The sequence below is a fragment of the Erythrolamprus reginae genome, chromosome 4, assembly GCF_031021105.1.
Source record: "Erythrolamprus reginae isolate rEryReg1 chromosome 4, rEryReg1.hap1, whole genome shotgun sequence".
Taxonomy (NCBI): domain Eukaryota; kingdom Metazoa; phylum Chordata; class Lepidosauria; order Squamata; family Dipsadidae; genus Erythrolamprus; species Erythrolamprus reginae.
The window spans coordinates 49,881,761-49,904,064 of NC_091953.1; the positions used below are offsets into that span (position 1 = coordinate 49,881,761).

General features: G+C 43.4%; 1 protein-coding gene across 2 annotated transcripts in view; it reads left to right on the forward strand.

Moving 5' to 3' along the window:
- The window catches only part of GBE1 (1,4-alpha-glucan branching enzyme 1), a 155,355-nt gene that overhangs the window by 108,634 nt on the left and 24,417 nt on the right, over positions 1-22,304 (forward strand). For both annotated transcript variants that reach the window (XM_070750257.1, XM_070750256.1), the window contains exons 13-14: positions 20,340-20,524; positions 21,173-21,303. In XM_070750257.1, coding sequence (XP_070606358.1) covers positions 20,340-20,524; positions 21,173-21,303 — 316 coding nt within the window. The remainder of the gene's footprint in view (positions 1-20,339; positions 20,525-21,172; positions 21,304-22,304) is intronic.

A 22,304-nucleotide genomic window follows, 5' to 3' on the forward strand; every position in this document is an offset into this window, starting at 1 on the left:
CCAAGCAGGTCATGAACCTTCCGGGCGCTGCAAAAGCGGCAGAGGCCGCTGAGACAAGTCAGACCTCGGCCTCGCTGCTCGAGGAACCTCAACCCGAGTCCGACCACTTTCCTGCTTCCGGCATTTTTGTTAAAGGCATAAAGAGGCCTTGGCAGCAACCAGCAGCTGCACAGGGGCCTTCCAACCTCGAAAGGAAATTTTACACCTTTGACGAGGAGGTGGAAAAGCTGCTTGAATTCCCCCCAATCGACCAACCAGTGGTGACGCTTGTCTCCAGTGCCTTAGTCCCCTCGGAGACCGGGGAGAGTCTCAGACCAGAGGAGAGGAAAGCCGAGACATTGATACATAAGTCTCACTTGATGTCCGGCTGGGGCTTCAGGGCGGCAGCAGCTGCATCATTTATCAACCGAGCATCACTAATGTGGATAAAGGAGATGCAATCCCGACTAGGACCCGAGGATGGACGTCTCCGCCAGGACTTAAGTAAATTATTGGCGGCAACCGAGTTTTCGGCGGACGCTACTCTTCACGCGGCCAAGTTTTCCACAAGGAGCATGGCAACCTCGCTGTCATCACGCCGGCTTTTGTGGCTAAGAAACTGGCAGGCTGATCTTAAGTCTAAATGGCGCCTAGCATCCGGACCCTTCCAGGGCTCCACTCTCTTCGGAGATCTGTTGGAAAAGGTACTAGTGGAGGACAAGGATAAGAGGAAGGTTCTTCCCAGGGCCAACAGACGACCAGATAGACGGTTTACCCCGTACTCAAGGCGTCAGTCCTTTCGCTGGGATCCTACCACTTCCAACCAGGGCCAGCGCTCCTTTTCCCAAGGTCAATACAATCAGACCTATAGGAGCGACCGGGGATCCTTTCAGGACAGGCCGAGAGGCTATCATCAGTCCAGGAGACCGTTTCGCGGCAACACCCAGAGAGGGTTCAAACGCACGAAGTGACTCAGCGGCCCCCCAGCCCTTGGGTGGCAGGCTTCAGGGCTTCAGCAAGGCCTGGCAATTAACCTCCGACCAATGGGCCCTAGCCACAGTCACACACGGGCTCAAGCTGGAGTTCCTCCAACCACCGCCCAGCTGCTTCTTACGTTGCCCGTTCATAAAGGACACTATAAAGAAACTACAGCTACACAGGGAGATCACCCACCTGCTCGACATACGTGCTATAGAGCGGGTCCCGCAGCCGGAGGAGGGCAAGGGGTTCTATTCCATGATTTTCATCGTGCCCAAATCCTCCGGAGGCTGCCGGTTGATCCTCAACCTCAAACAACTGAACCCCTTTATAAGATACCGAAGGTTCAGGATGCATTCGCTGCAGACCATTCTCGCTTCCATCCGGAAACAGGACATTTTAACATCCATCGACCTCAAGGAGGCATACCTGCACGTCCCCATCCATCCGGAACATCGCAGGTTTCTCCGCTTTTGCACCGAGGGACGACATTACCAATACAGAGCAATGCCGTTCGGCCTGTCATCGGCTCCACGGACGTTTACGAAGCTCTTGGACGTATTGACCGCCAGTCTAAGAGCAAGATCCATCAGACTCATGGCTTACCTGGACGATATTATCGTTTTGTCCAGGTCCAAACTGGCGGCAGAGAAGGACCTCAACGAGACAATCCGTACACTGGAACTCCATGGCTTCACAGTCAACGTGGAGAAAAGCCAGTTAACACCAACCACCAGACTCCTACACTTAGGAGCCATTATAGACACTCAAGAGGGCACAGTGTCGCTCTCTCAGGAGAGACAAGACAACATCAACCGTTTGATATCCAGTGTTCAGCGGGGACCGGTTCCATTCTCTCTGCTTTCAAAGATATTAGGAACCCTGGTCTCCGCCATTGGCATAGTCCCCTGGGCCAGGTTCCATATCAGGACACTACAGTGGTTCCTGCTTCCTGCTCAAAGGATCAAGGTGAGCCATTGCCACAGGACGGTTCATTTACCACGGAAGGTCAGAGACTCATTACAGTGGTGGACGTCTGCCGCGATCAGCAGAGGATCCCCCTTCCAAACGAAGGATCAGATCATCTTGACCACCGATGCCAGCCTCACCGGATGGGGTGCCCACATCGGAGTTCACATGGCTCAGGGCCTGTGGACGGCGGAGGAACTGTCTTCCGTCAATATCAATTTTCTGGAACTAAGGGCAGTGTTTTTAGCCCTACAAACATTTGCACCCTTAGTACACCAACAGCACGTGTTGGTTCTTACGGACAATGTGGCGACCAGGGCCCACCTGAATCATCAAGGGGGTACACGGTCGCAGCGTCTCATGGAAGAAACAGAGGCGCTATTCCGCTGGGCCGAACAACATCTACGGTCCCTAACAGCGGAACACATCGCGGGAATCAGCAATACACAAGCGGATTGGCTGAGCCGGTCCACGTTGGATCAGTCAGAGTGGAAGCTGGACCCGGCCATTTTCCAACAGGCGGTAATGAGGTTTGGTCTTCCAGCGGTGGATCTTTTCGCCAGCTACCAGAACACCCAGCTTCCAAGGTTCTTCTCTCGATTCCCACAGCCAGGAGCGGAGGGAATCAACGCTCTCCGGACACCCTGGCCGCCCGGACTACTTTACGCATTTCCGCCAACGAATCTCATACCACGAGTAGTGGAGAAACTACTGCGAGAGAGGGCAGAGGTGTTGTTCGTAGCCCCACACTGGCCTCGACGACCGTGGTTCTCCGACCTGGTGGCACTATCGATGTCACCCCCTTGGAGGATCCCGGATCACATGATATCCCTCAGCCAAGGGGAACTCCAACATCCCGATCCCCAGTGGCTTCAACTGACCGTTTGGCACTTGAACGGGTCAGGTTACGAGGATTAAAGTTACCAGAGAAGGTCATAGACACTATGCAGGCTGCAAGGCGTCCATCTACTTCTCGGATCTATCAGACCACATGGGCGGCCTTTTGCAGTTTCTGTGAAAAACAAGGTATCAGCACTGAACAAGCATCGGTCATTACAGTTCTGGAGTTTTTGCAGACTGGTCTTGATCGGGGACTAACACCCAATACTTTGAAACGACATGTGGCGGCTCTCGCGACCATGATACGAGTGGAAGGAGTTCGCTCCTTAGCTTACCATCCTTGGGTGAAGGATTTTCTACGGGGAGCAACAAACCAACATTCTCCACCGATCAGGAGGTTCCCTTCGTGGGATCTTACTTTGGTTCTCAGAGCCTTGACCAAGCCACCATTTGAACCTATGAGATCTATACCAATGAGGACATTGTCAATTAAAACAGCTTTCTTAGTGGCTGTTACATCAGCAAGGAGAGTGTCAGAGTTAGCAGCCTTGTCGGTGCGACCTGATCTCTGTATCTTTTACCCAGACCGAGTAGTGCTGAGATTAGACCCTTCATTCATTCCGAAGGTCAATTCAGAGTTTCATAGGAAACAAGAATTAATTCTTCCAGACTTTTGTACCCACGGCAGTCACCCATCGGAATTACGGTGGCATAAGATTGATGTACGCCGTGCGGTCAAGATTTACATCAGACGCACAGAAGCCTTTAGGAAATCGGAAAAGTTGTTTGTTTCCTTTGCTTCAGATAAAGAGGGACTTGGAGTGTCATCAGTGTCTATTAGTCGTTGGATCAGGGAATGTATCGCGGAGGCATACAAGGCCCGTAATCAATCAGTACCAACGGGAGTGACTGCTCACTCAACGAGGAGTGCGGCGACCTCGGCGGCTTGGTCTACCCAGGCGTCCATAGATGACATCTGTAGAGCTGCAACGTGGTCGGCACCATCAACGTTCATAAGACACTATAAGTTGGACTCCTTTGCCTCAGCAGAGGCAGCTTTTGGGAGACGTGTTTTACAAAGGGTTTGCTTATCTCCAACGTCCCTGACAAGACCTTCTCCCTCCCATGGGCCGTAAATCTCTGGTATATCCCATGTTGGACTCTCCTTCCAGATGCAATGGAGAAGAACCGTTGTACCTACCTGAACGGTCTTCTCAGTGCACTGGAAGGAGAGTCCAAACCCACCCAGTTTAGTTTTGGGTACAGGGACGCCGGAGTGGTCAGTTATCAGTTAAGAGTTGTTATAATAAAATTTGGTTATCCTCTTACAATGGTTTCTTTCGTTTTTAAAACTGGCTCATGGGAAGAGCAGAGGGGGCGGTGCTAGTTAATATGTAAATTTAACTCAGTCTCTACCAATAGGATTGGAGTAATACCCATGTTGGACTCTCCTTCCAGTGCACTGAGAAGACCGTTCAGGTAGGTACAACGGTTCTTTTATTAGTTTATACAAATATGAGGCAAATTAATTTAGAGATTTTTGTAACTCTCATACCAAAGGCATATGGCTCTGGGATCTTTGTGTGCCTTTTGGTAAGTAAATAAAAATGTTCCCATTTTATTAGTGGCTAAGTATAATTTGAAATAGATTTCTTCAATTATTTTTATCCAGAACAATATGTGAGCTGATATTAACAACTAGTAAGAATAATAATAACTAGTAACCTAGCAATTTTATTATTTTCCTTCATATTGGCTAACTATAGTTATGAATCTGAACATACTGTATGTGCTTGACTGTTTCTGCTGTTTCTGGCACTGCTTACATTAAAATTTGTGCTAAAGGAAGCACAGCATTCTGACTATTCTATAGTTTGTCAGAGATAAAGTTCTTCAGAAAAAAAGTTATAAACTGAAGGCATTTCTTCCGCCTTCTAGATGTTTAAAAGTATTGATTTACATAAACATAAAGCAATAATTGTTTTACTTTTTATCATTTTTACATCCTGTCATTTCTTATCAGCTTCAAGAATTAATTTCTATACAGCTAGTTGCAGATTAGGCAGAAAAATGTATTTATCCTCATCAAAGTATTTTGCATCTCATCTACACAATTAGATAAGTAGTAATTTATGAGTTTTCTCTCCCTCTCTCTCTCTCTCTCTCTCTCTCTCTCTCTCTCTCTCTCTCTCTCTCTCTCTCTCTCTTTCCTAGTAAAATCAGTCTGCCAAACTTTTTTGGGGGAAGATAGTCATTATTTTGTAGTCATTCAGATGATGTGTGTGGTATATATTGGAGTACTAATGCTATTCAGTTAAAAATACAGTAAAATGATATTAATTGCCTTTTAAATAAAAGTTGCAGTAGATGATTAGAAGAAAGCATTTTTATAATATGTTCCAACTACTTACTTTATTAATATTGGAATGCTGTTAAGGGCAGTCACATTTGATTTTATTGTGACAGGGATTTAATTTTATATACCTTTGTAATAGATGGGAACTAAATTCCTGAAAACTATGTTTAATACCAATTGATGAAATATAAGTTTTGAAAAACCCTGCCTTTTAATTTCAGTACAACTAGATGAACCACAAAGAAATTGCTATGAATGGTATTTAAATCAGCTGACTAGTCTAGGAAAGCCAATTTAGTCAATATATCAAAAATATTTTGTTGGAATTTGTTCTATAGAATAACGGTGTCAAAACCATGGGCAACAGGCCATATATATCATATGATGGCCATCCCCACCCCCCTGTTTAGCAAAGGGAAAAGACATTATGATACGTCATGTGACAACGTGACACCATGAGTTTTACACCCCTGCTCTAGAATGAGCAATACTCTTTCTAAATTAAGAAACAAAAACAAAACATTCTTTTTTTAAAAAAAAAAGACATACAGGATCATATAACAAAATGAAAATATTAATGAAAATGGTAAAACTGCAAGGATAGGGTTAGTGAAACTAAAAAGTAGCATGTTTTGCTACAATAACAACAAAACAGGCTTTTTGGCCATAACTCAAACCAAAGGAAAATCAAGAAAGCATAGAAAGCTAAGTACAGTGATCCCTCGATTATCATGAGGGTTCCGTTCCAAGACCCCTCGCGATAATCGATTTTTCACGATGTAGGGTTGCGGAAGTAAAAACACCATCTGCGCATGCGCGCCCTTTTTTCATGGCCGTGCATGCGCAGATGGTGGAGTTTGCGTGGGCGGCGGGGAAGACCCAGGGAAGGTTCCTTCGGCCGCCCAGCAGCTGATCTGCTCGGCAGCGCAGTAGCAGCGAGCAGATGAAGATCGGGGTTTCCCCTTTGCGTGGGCAGCGGGGAAACCCCGATCTTCGTCTGCTCGCTGCTGCTGCGGCCGCCCAGCAGATCAGCTGCTGCTGCGGCCGCCCAGCAGATCAGCTGCTGGGCGGCCGAAGGAACCTTCCCTGGGTCTTCCTCGCTGATGCGCCCGCCCGCCGCCCGCCAGCAAGAGGGGGAGAGATAGAGAAAGAGAGAGAAAGAAAGAAAGAGATGAGAGAGGGAGGAAGAGAGTGTGAGAGAGGAAAAAGCAAGATAGAGAAAGAGAGAGAGAAAGAAAGATGAGAAAGGAAGGAAGAGAGTGACGTCATCGGGTGGGGAAAATCGCGATATAGCGTTTCACGAAGAACGAGATCGCGAAAATCGAGGGATCACTGTATGCTAGAAATGGTTAGTGGACAAAGAAGAAGGAGAAAGCAGAGAGCATGCTGGCTTGATAATTTCAAATGTGATGCAAAGCTGAACATCCAACAATTGAAAGAAGCTGTGTCTTGACAGGATAGCATGGAAACTAATTGCCTAAACAAAGATAACAGGGGTTGGAGACAACTAAATGGTTAAAAACAACAAAATACAGCTTGTGATGCAGTATCCATGCTGGCTACGGAGAGAGTTTGAAGAAAAGTAAAGAGGGCCAATATTTGTAAACATTTTGACATTTTATTGCATTTTCCTTATTGCAGTAGTAACAGTTTAGCTCTTCAATGTGATAAAATTTAAAGGACAAAGTAAATAGGAGGAAAGTGAATCAAATTAAACATTTTTATGGCATAAAGTGCAAATTTGTTGCTTTCATCACACATATCCAATTTTAAAGGAGTCTATATTTTTTGTTATTGTATATTGCACATATCATAGTTTCATATTTGAGCACTTTCCCTGCTTTTTATTTCTTGAAATTGTAGTTTGTACTTTTTGAAAAGGAAATAACGATCATTTTGTTGTTCAATGAGCCATTAAATATGTAACAATCTAGAATATACAATGTCTTATGTAGTTAAGTTGATTGCTAGAAATTTTATTCAAATATTATCAGTTTATATAATTATGGTGTACTTTAAAAGCTATGTTTTATAAATCAACTTTTCTGAACCTACTCATATTGGGAAAAGCAAATTACAATGAAACGCATTTTATCACATATAAGCATTTTTGGGTGCTCTGAAGTGAATCTTTATAATAAGTTTATATTTTGATTTTATATGCATTAGTGACTTTGTTCATAATACATGCGGAAGAATACAAAGCTGTTTATTTCTTATATTTCAAGCACAAAGAACTTTTCACGTTAGCCATCTAGCCTGTAATTTGATCCAATAAATTTATGATCATAGATTTATGTTCAGAAGAAATTTTTTTATAAAGGGCCAATTTTTCATTTCAACTGTGAGTGTTCTAAATAGTGTCTTGATATTCTAGAATAGATAATGTAAGTAACTCAGAGGTGAGATTCATCAGGTTCTGGCCAATTCTGGAGAACCAGTAGTGGAAATTTTAAGTAGTTTGAGGAACCAGTAAATACCACCTTTCCCATTTATTTTCTGCCTCCCGAATCCCAGCTGATTTGGAGAGAATGGAGATTTTACAGTATCCTTTCCTTGGCATACCCACCAACCCATGCCCACAGAAGCTATAGTAAAAAATTTGAATCCCACCACTGAACTAAGCCTAATAAAACAAAACAAGACTTTTTCATAGTCAGAATCACGTGTAATCACAAATTATTTATTCCAGCACCAATGCACATTTTCCATTGCTTACTACAGTTTTCTCATTTTTTTTCTCTGTCCTGTAGTTGGTCTTAATCCATATTTAGATTTACACATTACTGACTATCCATAAATAGTAGTTAAAATAGGATTAATATACTCATGACTGTCACATGGACATGCCACTTAACCATAATGACTTATACCGGTAATTAAAATTCTGGGCTCAATTGTGATCATAAATCAAAGAGTAGCTTTCCTATTATTCCATTTTTTTAAAATGGTAAATAGACAATACATATTTTTCTAAAAGCAATAAGGAATTATTTGACCACACGTGTTTTTATAGCATTAGTATTAAGCATTTATACTTTTATTCTTATAAGTTGACAGTCTATATTATAAATATATGTACCGTATATACTCGAGTATAAGCCGACCCGAGTATAAGCCGAGGCACCAATTTTTGCCACAAAAACTGTGAAAACTTATTGACCCGAGTATAAGCCGAGGTTAGAAAATGCAGTGGCTACTGGTAACTTATAAAAATAGAAACCAATAAAATTACATTAATTGAGACATGTTTTAGAATATTTATTTTAAAGAAAACCAGTAAACTAGCTTTAAGCGATCAAGAGATGAATGGGTGAATGAATGGACGGAGGGTGGGAAGGAAGGAAGGAAAGAGGGAAGGGACAGGAACAGAGGAAGGAAGCAAGGAAACTTATGAAAGGGGAGAGTAAGAGAGGAATGAGTGAAGGGAGGGAGGGAAGAGGGTGGGAAGGAGAAAGAAAAGAAGAAATAGAGGAAGGGAAGGTAAAAGAGAGAAAGAAAAAGAGCAAGAAAGAAAGAAAGAAAGAAAGGGGGAAGGGACAGGAACAGAGGAAGGAAGCAAGGAAACCTATGAAAGGGGAGAGTAAGAGAGGAATGAGTGAAGGGAGGGAGGGAAGAAGGTGGGAAGGAGAAAGAAAAGAAGAAATAGAGGAAGGGAAGGTAAAAGAGAGAAAGAAAAAGAGCAAGCAAGAAAGAAAGAAAGAAAGAAAGAAAGAAAGGGGGAAGGGACAGGAACAGAGGAAGGAAGCAAGGAAACCTATGAAAGGGGAGAGTAAGAGAGGAATGAGTGAAGGGAGGGAGGGAGGGAAGAAGGTGGGAAGGAGAAAGAAAAGAAGAAATAGAGGAAGGGAAGGTAAAAGAGAGAAAGAAAAAGAGCAAGAAAGAAAGGGGGAAGGGACAGGAACAGAGGAAGGAAGCAAGGAAACCTATGAAAGGGGAGAGTAAGAGAGGAATGAGTGAAGGGAGGGAGGGAGGGAAGAAGGTGGGAAGGAGAAAGAGAAGAAGAAATAGAGGAAGGGAAGGTAAAAGAGAGAAAGAAAAAGAGAAAGAAAGAAAGAAAGAAAGAAAGAAAGGGGGAAGGGACAGGAACAGAGGAAGGAAGCAAGGAAACCTATGAAAGGGGAGAGTAAGAGAGGAATGAGTGAAGGGAGGGAGGGAAGAAGGTGGGAAGGAGAAAGAAAAGAAGAAATAGAGGAAGGGAAGGTAAAAGAGAGAAAGAAAAAGAGCAAGAAAGAAAGAAAGAAAGAAAGAAAGGGGGAAGGGACAGGAACAGAGGAAGGAAGCAAGGAAACCTATGAAAGGGGAGAGTAAGAGAGGAATGAGTGAAGGGAGGGAGGGAGGGAAGAAGGTGGGAAGGAGAAAGAGAAGAAGAAATAGAGGAAGGGAAGGTAAAAGAGAGAAAGAAAAAGAGAAAGAAAGAAAGAAAGAAAGAAAGGGGGAAGGGACAGGAACAGAGGAAGGAAGCAAGGAAACCTATGAAAGGGGAGAGTAAGAGAGGAATGAGTGAAGGGAGGGAGGGAGGGAAGAAGGTGGGAAGGAGAAAGAGAAGAAGAAATAGAGGAAGGGAAGGTAAAAGAGAGAAAGAAAAAGAGAAAGAAAGAAAGAAAGGCAACTTCAAAGAAAGGCTCACTGAGCATCTCTCACTCTCTCTCTCTCTCTTTCTATCCCTCTTTCTCTTTCTCTCCCCCTCTTTCTCTCACTCTCTCTTTCTCACTTTCTCTCTATCTCAGTGTTTCCCAACCTTTTTTGAGCCGCGGCCGTTAGCCCGGCTGATTTTTCCCTGCTGCCGTTTTCGCGCAAAACTGTCCTGGACTCCCGGATGGATCGCTCGCTTCTCCGGCATCGCGCCTTTTCAATGCCGTCAGAGGGGCGCGTCAGCAGCTTCCGGAGCACAGGGAAGGGCTTAAGCCGCCGTCTTTTCCCCGTGGGAGCGCCAGACCTCTTGTCTGCCCGGCCCGAGGCACGAAATCGCTGCTTATGCCAGGCGGCTCGCCTGGAACACAAGCAATGCCGCCTGGCATAAGCAGCGATTTCGTGCCTCGGGCCGGGCAGACAAGAGGTCTGGCGCGTCAGAGGGGCGCGTCAGCGGCGGGACCCGGCCGCCGCCGCCCCCCCCCCCCACGTAGAAGCCAAGCCCCCCCCAGCCGAGCCTGGTGGCAAGCTCGCCCCCAACCCCCGGAGATCGAGCGCACGAAGAGGCATCTCTCGCCTTCTGCCGCAGCGGAGGAAGGCGAATGCGGCTTGGAAGCTGGGAGGGGGGCGGAAGAGCTTCCAAGCCGCATTCGCCTTCCTCCGCCGCGGCAGAAGGCGAGAGATGCCTTTTCGTGCGCTCGATCTCCGGGAGTTGGGGGCGAGCTTGCCACCAGGCTCGGCTGGGGGGGGGCTTGGCTTCTACGTGGGGGGGGGGCGGCGGCCGGGTCCCACCGCTGACGCGCCCCTCTGACGGCGTTTGGCGGCTTCCCCGTGGGAGCGCCAGACCTCTTGTCTGCCCGGCTGTTTATGCCGGGCGGCTCGCCTGGAACACAAGCAATGCCGCCTGGCATAAGCAGCGATTTCGTGCCTCGGGCCGGGCAGACAAGAGGTCTAGTGCGTCAGAGGGGCGCGTCAGCGGCGGGAGCCGGACCCCCACGTAGAAGCCAACCCCCCCCCCCCAGCCGAGCTCGCCCCCAACCCCCGGAGATCGAGCGCACGAAGAGGCATCTCTCACCTTCTGCCGCGGCGGAGGAAGGCGAATGCGGCTTGGAAGCTGGGAGGGGGGCGGAAGAGCTTCCAAGCCGCATTCGCCTTCCTCCGCCGCGGCAGAAGGCGAGAGATGCCTTTTCGTGCGCTCGATCTCCGGGAGTTGGGGGCGAGCTTGCCACCAGGCTCGGCTGGGGGGGGGCTTGGCTTCTACGTGGGGGGGGGGCGGCGGCCGGGTCCCGCCGCTGACGCGCCCCTCTGACGGCGTTTGGCGGCTTCCCCGTGGGAGCGCCAGACCTCTTGTCTGCCCGGCTGTTTATGCCGGGCGGCTCGCCTGGAACACAAGCAATGCCGCCTGGCATAAGCAGCGATTTCGTGCCTCGGGCCGGGCAGACAAGAGGTCTAGTGCGTCAGAGGGGCGCGTCAGCGGCGGGAGCCGGACCCCCACGTAGAAGCCAACCCCCCCCCCAGCCGAGCTCGCCCCCAACCCCCGGAGATCGAGCGCACGAAGAGGCATCTCTCACCTTCTGCCGCGGCGGAGGAAGGCGAATGCGGCTTGGAAGCAGCGGAAGCTTGCCACCAGGCGCGAGAGAGGAACAGACGATGCAAAGGTGGGGGGGGATTCCTGCTTCATGAGTCCCCCCCCCACCTTCGCATCGTCTGTTCCTCTCTCGTCGGAGCAGTTGGCTGGCAACTTTGCTGGAACGGAGAAGTACCGTAGCTGCAGGAGCTCCAAGCAGGAAGTAAAAGGGGGCTCCGAGTGACGCGGCTGTGGGAAGGGTAGGGAAGGTACCTTCCCTTCTCCGTTCCAGCAAAGTTGCCAGCCAACTGCTCCGACGGCGCGAGAGAGGAACAGACGATGCGAAGGTGGGGGGGGGACTCATGAAGCAGGAATCCCCCCCCCACCTTCGCATCGTCTGTTCCTCTCTCGTCGGAGCAGTTGGCTGGCAACTTTGCTGGAACGGAGAAGGAAAGGTAGCTGCAAGGCGCCGACACGAGCTCCAAGCAGGAAGTAAAAGGGGGCTCCGCGGCTGTGGGAAGGGTAGGGCAGCTTCCGGGCTCCCGCGGTGCGCCCTCTTGTGGTCACCCGGCGCCCTCTTGTGGTGACCCGAGTATAAGCCGAGGTCGGGTTTTTCAGCCCATTTTGGGGACTGAAAAACTCGGCTTATACTCGAGTATATACGGTATTTCTTTGGACTCAACTTAATATAATTTTGGAAAATATTTTCTATTGAAAACTTAAATGAGTTTTGTTTGGATAAATTTAATTTGCTCAGTGAGAAACATGCACTCATGTGAATTTCATTGTTCATTCAATGAACAATGTGCTGTTATGTTGAATGAATGTATCTGTTACTATTAAAGGTAGATCATTGTTCAGGATCAGAGCCAGGGCCACATGCTTTCTGTATGTAAAATGCCAAACACTATCTTAAGGTAAAGCATTCATCCATAGAGTCATGTGGAAGGTCTCATCGTAAATACAGTAATTGTAAATCAGAATAGAAAATATTGCAATAGATAAATAACATCTGTTCTGAATTTCTTTTTCATACAGCAATGCTAATAATACAATGATGAATATACAGATACATTTTCCAGGTTTCTGTTTGTATTTACACAAACACAGCAGTATGATTTGACCATCATAAACAAAGAATTGCTTGAACTCTTAGGTAAACTGCAAAAATGTCTGAAGACCTGGCTCTGTTGACTTACTTGGATTGTGAGTGAGAGGGATAGTTTCTCCATTGTAGGTGGAACTAGCCTCCAAGAATGGGAAAAGACACTACCCTCAGTCAATCAGGACTGAGCCCGAAAGAGTATAAATAGCACCACCGTGCCTTGGTTTCCCCACTTTTAACTCAATCCTGAGCCAAGGACATGTGTCTTTCTCCATTGAAGAAGATCTCTAACTTGTCTATTATCTACTTTTATTACCTGAGTGAATTCCCTGAATGAGTCCCACCAAGGCACCTGAGTTTAAGGCAGCCCAGGGCATCAACCCAGCTGCTGCTCAGCTCCCCAGCTGAAGACCCACATATATTATTATCCAAATATCTCGGCTGTGGAAGGAGTGGGAGCTGTCCTATATATGTATTTAGTACTGTGGATATTCCTGTCAGCTGGCTGGGGCCTGTGCCCGGATAGCCAAGGAGGCATCATAAAGAACTCGTGACAACTCAGCGAACTGCCTCGTGACAGCTCAGCGATCGAGAGAGAGAAAGGGAACTTCCCTGGCCGAGCACTTCAGTGCAATGGTGGTAAGTTTATCACCATTGTTTATGGTTATCTCTTGCCAATCAGACCCTCTTACCATGTTACAGCTGATTCCGTAAGTGCGAGGCTCAGGAGACAGTCAGTGGCAACATGACAAGAGGCAGCTGTTCCCAGACCTCCCCACATGGGCAGACGGGCAAGCGGACTCCTGATCCATTCGCAGCGTGCTCCTGGGGGTATTTTCAAGGATCCAGGTTTAAACCAGTCCAAGTCAAAAGTATTCCTCAAAGTTCCAATTTATTTCCATAGCCATTCTGGCACCTACATTGGGCAACCTGAATCTGAGCTTCCCACCCAGTTGAAAGTTCACATATCTTGCCCCCCACTCACAAACTTGTTGCCCACTCAGGTTGAGCTAGCGTGGCAACTCCTCTTTCCACTTCTGCTCAAGTGATGGACATATGAGGGCCTTGAACTTCTCAAAAGAATTATTTGTGGCTGCATCTGCTCCTCGTGAAGTCATCACTCCCACGTTCGCATAAACACCAGGCCTTCTACAGATAGTGTGGCAAGCTGTTATTACCAACTTCTGCACCAACTTCAGTGATTGCCTCACATGCTCCTCCCTCGACTAAGGCCTGTCAGCCATTTTGGGGATGTCTCATGGGTGGTCGCCATTTTGTGGCCTTGCTAAACTTCTCAGCTCAATACTAATCGCATCTGGAGACCTTCAGGCTTCTAATCTTCCCAATTATGGCTGCATTCTTTGAATTGCTATGGCTGATAAAATGCAGAAGGCAGGGAAAGCCAAATCTAAGGAGGCCAGATTAGAGGCAGTGAAAACAAAGTTTCTTTCAGTGAGTTAAACCTTTTTTCAATATTGTAAAAAAATTGCAAATAAATAAGCCAGAAAATTGTGAACATAAATGCATATACTAATTGCAAAGATTTTAAAGACTAATATACAACTGAAATAAGAGATGTATCTTTTGAGTCAAATTAACAGACAGCTGGAAAATATCATGGAACTTTTAATAACTTTTTATACTATAAAAAACCTCCACTAACGATGTTACCTAGCCTGGTGATGAAACATTTGGAGACCAACCCACAAGCCCGGAAAATGAACCTTTACCCTCAGTTTTTACACTGTCTATATGGTAGTGGTATTATATGGTCAAAAGTGGAAAGATGAAAAATGATTGCTGAAGATGAAAGATTTTGCTGAGATGGTTGACATATATTTTGTACTTTGGTCTTTTCTCCTCCTTTCAACTCTTTATTTTATATTTTGTTAGTTTTTATCTTTTAAAAAATAAGCTTATTTGTTCATGTATAAATGTGTAGATTTGAAACATTTTGTTTTAACGTATGAAACTTGATCCAGATTTAATAACATGGATATAATTAATTTGGAGGGGAAAAAAACAATCACATTTGATGAAAAAGTAGGGAAAACTAATGCAAATCTAGATCAACTTAGCACTTTTGATGTTGGCACACTGGCCTTAGAATATTCTTGATGCTTGCAGACCAACATTTGTAAAGATTCATCATTTTGCATAAGCTACAATGGAAATCATGTAGGTTTATGAAAAGTAGATTGCAAATTGTTAACCTGAAAACATACAACTCTAAAGAAGATACTCTTTTAGAGTTAGTACAGTGGTACCTCAAGATACGAACCCCTCGTCTTATGAACAACTCGTGATACGAACCCGGGGTTCAGAAAAATTTTGCCTCTTCTTACGAACTTTTTTTGAGTTACGAACCGGCGTTCGGAGACTGCTGGGAAGCCGCGCGGCTGTTCTAAAAGGTGACAACCGGGCGGCGGGGCTTCCCAGAAGCCTCCCGAATGCCGGTTCGTAACTCGAACAAAGTTCGTAAGAAGAGGCAAAATTTTTCTGAACCCCAGGTTCGGTTCGGGAGGTTGCTGGGAAGCCCCCCAGCCTGGCTGTCACCTTTTAAAACAGCCGCGCCGCTTCCCAGCTGTCTCCCGAAGCCGAACGCGGAAGTTTGGCTTTGCCGTTCGGCTTTGCCGTTCAGCTTCAGGAGACAGCTGGGAAGCGGCGCGGCTCTTTTAAAAGGTCGCAGCCGGCCTGGCGGGCTTTCCAGCACCCCCCGAACCCGGGTTCGGGGTTTGGGGGGGTGCTGGGAAGCCCCCCAGGCCGGCTGCAACCTTTTAAAACAGCCGCGCCGCTTCCCAGCTGTCTCCCGAAGCCGAACGCCAAAGCCAAACTTCCGTGTTCGGCGTTCGGAGACAGCTGGGAAGCCGCGCGGCTGTTTTAAAAGGTCGCAGCCGGCCTGGGGGGCTTCCCAGCACCCCCCCGAACCCTGAACCTGGGTTCGAGGGGGTGCTGGGAAGCCCCCCAGGCCGGCTGTCACCTTTTAAAACAGCCACGCGGCTTCCCAGCAGTCGCCGAAAGCCATTTTTTTGCGGGGGGTTTTTTGGTTGCACGGATTAATTGACTTTACATTGTTTCCTATGGGAAACAATGTTTCGTCTTACGAACCTTTCGTCTTACGAACCTCCTACTTGCACCAATTAAGTTCGTATCATGAGGTATTACTGTATATTCCTCATGCAAGAAACCTATTTTCTAAAGGAGTATAAAGTCTGCTTGGAAATTATTATACTTCAGGTGACTTTCATGTTTTGGGGATTAACTTCCTGTGTGTTTTCTGTTATAATAGTATTTTAGACAAGTCTATCTATTTTGTAATAAATATACAAAATAGAGCTAGATAAACATTTGAATTTAGCCATTTATAATTTACCCACGGTGTTGTGTGTGTGTAGTAGTTGTAGTAGCTTACAAGGATATAAATAATCATGGATTATAATTTTTCATGTCTATTGCTTCATACATATTAATTTATTCATGAAGCTTGACAGCTGTCATTTGGGAAGTTCATTTTTTCATATTTTTAAATGACAAATTTTAATGGCTCTTTTTAGAGCTAGTCTATCTGGGGGAGTCTGCAAAAATATCTTGACAGGGTTATTTTGCACATTTTTGCACTAAGCTATGAAGATACCAGATAGCTTTGTTGCTTGTCAATTTTTGACACCTCTTTCAGTTTTCTTTGCAGTATAATTAAGTATCTAGTGGATCCCCAGCCTTTGTAGGCATGCTTATAGCATTTCTAGATAAACTGCTCTCAATCAGTGGTAAATGCAAGTGAGTTTTGAAATATCTGAAGAACTCTAGTAGCAATCTTCATTTTGATAGACATTGTATTGACTTTGTACTGATAAAGAATGATATAAACTAATTCCAGTTCTGGATTATAATTATTTCTGGGCATTTTGTGTTGTAGTTTTTAAAATAAATATATTTCTTTGAAACTCTGAACACAAAATAAATCATTTATTGGATATTTATTGGTAACTGAGGAGAAATATTCATATTTTATAATAAAACAAAAATGTTCTCCCTTTGCCGGTTTACCTCACTGCGAGATCAGATACAAGGAGCAGGTCTCTGCACTCCTGTGCTGAGTTCTCCATGTTGGTGGGTTCCGAAAGGAGTCAAAGCCACCCTGTGGGGTGGTTAATCAAATAGGGAAACCTTGTGAGGTCACAGAGAGTCACAGCTCTGCTGTCTGACCCGGGGTTCTTTTTCTCTCTCAGTCACTTGCTCAAAACTATTTGTTAAAGAGGCAATTATGCATACTAAGAAAAATATCAGACCGAAAGGAAAATACTTAAAGAGAGAAAAACAATAAAAAATTTAAAAATACAGAAAATTGGACTCTTAAACTGGGAAGATGTGGTAATGTGAAGGCATTTTAAAATATAGGAATTATTGTCTTAGAAATTTATTCTGCTTTTACAATTGAATTATTATACATTTACAATTGAAAGATTAAAATAAGATTGATTAGTGACAACACTGAAATTTAAGCTTAGAGCACCAGCTGTATTCCAAATGGAAAATACTAAAAATCCAAGAGAGGAATATGAGAGGCAAGTAAAACAAAAAACAACCAAACAAAAAACAATCGTAGCAACCAAAGTCTGAAGAAATGATTGATAGAAAGGAAAGGAGTTCTTTCTTTTCTTTCTTACCCTTTTTTCTTGGAATTGTGGCATGATTAGAAGTTAGGTAGGATAGAAAGAAAATGTCTTGATAAAAGGGTGTCATGATTAAAAGTTAGGCTAGAGATAGGATCAGAAAGGGCGAATATTAATTATTATTTATTTATTTATTTATTACTTAGATTTGTATGCCGCCCCTCTCCGAAGACTCGGGGCGGCTCACAACATGTAAAAAACAAATCATAAGCAATCAGACAGATTTAAGATATTTAAATATTTAAAAAACCCCATATGCTAACAGTCACACACACAGACATACCATGCATAAATTAAACGTGCCCGGGGGAGATGTTTCAGTTCCCCCATGCCTGCCGGCAAAGGTGGGTTTTAAGGAGTTTACGGAAGGCAGGAAGAGTAGGGGCAGTTCTAATCTCCGGGGGGAGTTGGTTCCAGAGGGCCGGGGCCGCCACAGAGAAGGCTCTTCCCCTGGGGCCCGCCAACCGACATTGTTTAGTTGACGGGACCCGGAGAAGGCCCACTCTGTGGGACCTAATCGGTCGCTGGGATTCGTGCGGCAGGAGGCGGTCTCGGAGATATTCTGGTCCGATGCCATGAAGGGCTTTAAAGGTCATAACCAACACTTTGAATTGTGACCGGAAATTGATCGGCAACCAATGCAGACTGCGGAGTGATGGTGAAACATGGGCATACCTAGGTAGGCCCATGACTGCTCTCGCAGCTGCATTTTGCACAATCTGAAGTTTCCGAACACTTTTCAAAGGTAGCCCCATGTAGAGAGCATTACAGTAGTCGAATCTCGAGGTGATGAGGGCATGAGTGACTGTGAGCAATGAGTCCCGGTCCAGATAGGGCCGCAACTGGTGCACCAGGCGAACCTGGGCAAACGCCCCCCTCGCCACAGCTGAAAGATGTTGTTCTAATGTGAGCTGTGGATCGAGGAGGACGCCCAAGTTGCGGACCCTCTCTGAGGGGGTCAATAATTCCCCCCCCAGGGTGATGGACGGACAGATGGGATTGTCCTTGGGAGGCAGAACCCACAGCCACTCCGTCTTATCCGGGTTGAGCTTGAGTCTGTTGACACCCATCCAGGCCCCAACAGCCTCCAGGCACCGGCACATCACTTCCACCGCTTCGTTGACAATGTATACTTGAATTATCATATAATGACAGGCTATAACAATATAAATGTGTATTATTATTAGAAATATATAAATTGGTTGAATTATAATAATTATATGATTATAATTATAAGTATGTAATAATAATTATATAGTTATGATTAATTGTACTAGTTTTATTTATATTAGGATGTATGACACCCAAATCCCACACTGTTCATGCATTGATATGTAATGTAAAACAAAATTTAAAAATTAACAAAAATGTTCTAGCTTTTAAAATCTTAGGATATTACATATGTAGTTTATTTATACAGCTGACCATTATCTACCTTTCTATCTTACTGTAGGTTCAGAGCATTGAATTTAATTCCAAAAAATCAGTTATAGACTTCAGTATTCATAGTATCTTAGTCCACATTTTTTATATATTTTGCAGAAAACTTATATACTAGACCAATGTGAATAAGTCATCTTTGTTAAATTGTCACCACTAGAACAGGGAAAAAATGGAAATTATTATTGTCTTCCCAAATCTTCAGGTGACTAGGGCATTTTTAAAAATATTCATTTCTGTTTATCAAATCTGCATCAAAATGAAAGTTTCAGGAAGCTAAGGGAAAGCATCAGTAATCTAGATTGCTAATTAAACTTCTAGACAAATCAAAACAACCTTAGGCCATAGTCATGTGGTTACCATCAGAGAACTACATAATATTAAGAGCACCAGAGTTTCCTTTTACATTGCCTATATGTATGTACACTTATTCTTGTTAATATATACAGTACTTTAATGAATTATATAAAATTTCTACCATTTACTGTATGGTCTAAATTGAAACACTCAAATTAATACAATCAACTAGCATAAAGATGATGTCATACATCTTACTTAAAGGTATGATCACGTTATAGCTAAAGTCAGAGATGCTATGCTATAATTTTGAAAAAAATATGAAAAATATATTTATAGAAAAAAAATACTGTAAATCAAGGGGTAGGTTCCACTTAACTTTGCTATCGTGACATTTCGTGACATCTCCTCACAGAATTTTACTTCTGTGCATGCTCAGTGTCAGGATTTAGCTCGAAACACAGCTGAGGAGCTGATCAGCTGTGCTTCGGGGAAAGAAATAAAGGTTAAAATTCCCCCAAAAAAGATGGCGACAAGAACTGCCCGAACAGGCTCTGTGAAGCCATTGTCATGTCACCAGCAGGTCGCTAACGGTTCGGATGATTTGGTCTGAACCAGGAGGAACCTACCCCTGTATAAATCCAATGTTTTATAGGTTGTCAACGCAATGATTATGAAAATATTATTTTATTCAATTTTAGTTAATTTGGTATAATGGTTAAGGCATCAGCCTACAAACTGGGAGACCATGAGTTCTGGTCCCATTTTAGGCATAAATAATATTGTTTTATTTGTTGTAAGCTGCCCAGAGTCCTTGAGGAATTCGGCGGTATATAAATTAGATTGGGAGTGAGGGAGGGACGGACAGACAGATCGATCGATCCAGCTAGCTGACCTTGGCCAGTCGCTTTTTCTCAGCCCTAGGAAGGAGGCAAAACCATTCCTGAAAACAATTTTTATATCAACTACAGTTGGAACTTCATTTCCTATCTTTTGTAGCTTACATGTCTAAGATTTTCAACTAGAGAGAATTGTTAAAAGGCAATATTTTGGTATAAGCTTCTTTCTCTTTTTTCATCAAATAGGTGAGGTGACTTTGAGAGTAATAATTAGTTCAAACTTGTCATGGTCTGCTCAATTTCCTCTATAATCCATTACATTTTGTAGGAAGTCATCTTGATTGATTTGCTTCAACTCTCTTTCCTTAAAAAATCTAATATACCTTATAATGAAAATAGGTTGGAGTAATAATTTTTAAATTGCTTTTCTACTCAAGTTGGTATGATTTTTGAACAGTACATGGTAATTGAGGAATACAAACTTGCTCAATTTATTTACTATCTAGCAACACAATTTTTTACAGTAAGTAAAACACTACATCTACATTTTTTAAACATTGTTTCAGGGTTTTTTTTTGCAACTGTGTTTAAACAATTTTTTCAAGGATATTTACCAAAGATCCATTTATTTTTCATGTCCTTCCATCTTTTCTTTTTTAAATAGGTAATGAATTTGGACATCCAGAATGGTTAGACTTTCCCAGACAAGGCAATAATGAAAGCTACCACTATGCAAGGAGACAGTTTAATTTAGCTGATGATCAACTTCTTCGCTATAGATTCCTAAATGTGTTTGACAGAGATATGAATAAATTGGAAGAAAAATTTGGCTGGCTTGCATCACTTCCGGTAAAGAATATATAATTTTAAAATATTATATAATAGTTTTCAGCACTATGTACATTCAGCATTTTAATCGGAAAAAAATTGCATTTTTAAAAAATTAAGAAATTAATTTTTATCAATATTGCATATTTCTTTTAGACTGTTTCAAACAAATTATTTTTCTTGATTCTAAAATTTTATATCCAACATAACATTTTTCCTCAATTTGATTTGTTGGAAAACAAGCCTTTAAAAAGTTATATAGCGCTAAATCCATTCATATTTTTCAACAGTTTTATTGGTTAGATACTTATAATTTCCTGTGCAATAAAAAGTATGAAAAGTATGAAATACAAAAAGTTCCACATTATTATATTTTTACTTTTTGTGTTTATCAAGAATCTTGTTAACTTTAAACCATATGCTTACTTCTTTCAGTTAGCAAATGTAATGAATGTTTAATTCAATACAAAATATATTAAATTTAAGTAATTTAAATTAATGGCACAATGAAGTGTGTTAATGCCTTCTGTTTGCGTGAGATGCAGAGAAAAACAAAACGTTCTTCAAGGACACTCATGGAGATGTTTCCTGGCAAATATTTTTTGTTTCTATGAATTTTATGTTCAAATTAAATAGTATATAATGTTACTTTTATATTATTCCTTGCAGGCCTATGTGAGTGAAAAGCATGAATTAAATAAAGTTATTGCTTACGAAAGGGCAAATCTCCTATTTATATTTAATTTCCATCCATCTAAAAGTTATACCGATTACCGAGTAGGTGTAGAAAAACCAGGAAAATATCCTTTTCTCTATATATCATATTTTGTTTCACTATTAAAATGAATGATAATTTATGGAAAAGACTATGACATCGCCCTCTGCTGTTTTTGAATTTACTTTGGCATACAGATAGTTTTCTATTAGTTTTGATAATGAATCTCACAAAATGGTCCCATTATTCTAGTATACACTATTCAAAGTGATATTTCTATGGAAGACAAGATAATTAATTTCAATGAAAAGAGTCAATGACTATTTTTAATATGTGTGTGTGTTTAAGTATAAGTATTTAAGTATATAAGTATAAGTATCTCATGTGTGTGCCTGTGTGTCTATATGTGTGTAATATAACTGTAACAAATTAAAAGTACAGTGGTACCTCTACTTAAGAACTTAATTTGTTCCATGACCAGGTTCTTAAGTAGAAACGTTCTTAAGAAGAAGCATTTTTTCCCATAGGAATCAATGTAAAAGCAAATAATGCGTGCAAACCCATTAGGAAAGAGATAAAAGCTCAGAATTTGGGTGGGAGAAGGAGGAGGAAGAAGAGGAGGAGGAGGAGAGTCGCTGCCGAAGGAAGTGGGGCGAGGGGAAGCAAAAAAATCCAAAACGTTCAGGCTTAAAAAAAAAGAGGGACGCGGTGACGGGGAGCATGCATCTCCAATACTGTGAGGCGTGCCTCCCATACACTACCTCCTATACACTGGCTGCTACTGCTGCCTATTATTATTATTATTTTATTATTATTATTATTATTATTTATATTTGTATGCCGCCCCTCTCCGAAGACTCAGGGCGGCTCTTCCTTCCCATGCTGAAGGGCTCTCCTCTCCTCTCGGTCTCTCGCTTCCTTCGCTGTGGCGACTCCTTGGCTGCCCAGAGTGAAGGGAGCATTTCTTTTCTCTAGGCGCTGGCAGAGGTTTATTCCCTCTCCAAGTGCCCAGAGAAAGGAAAATGATTTGTTCGCTCTGGACTGCCTTAGCCTCCTTAAGCGGCACCGAAAGGCTCCTCTGGCAGC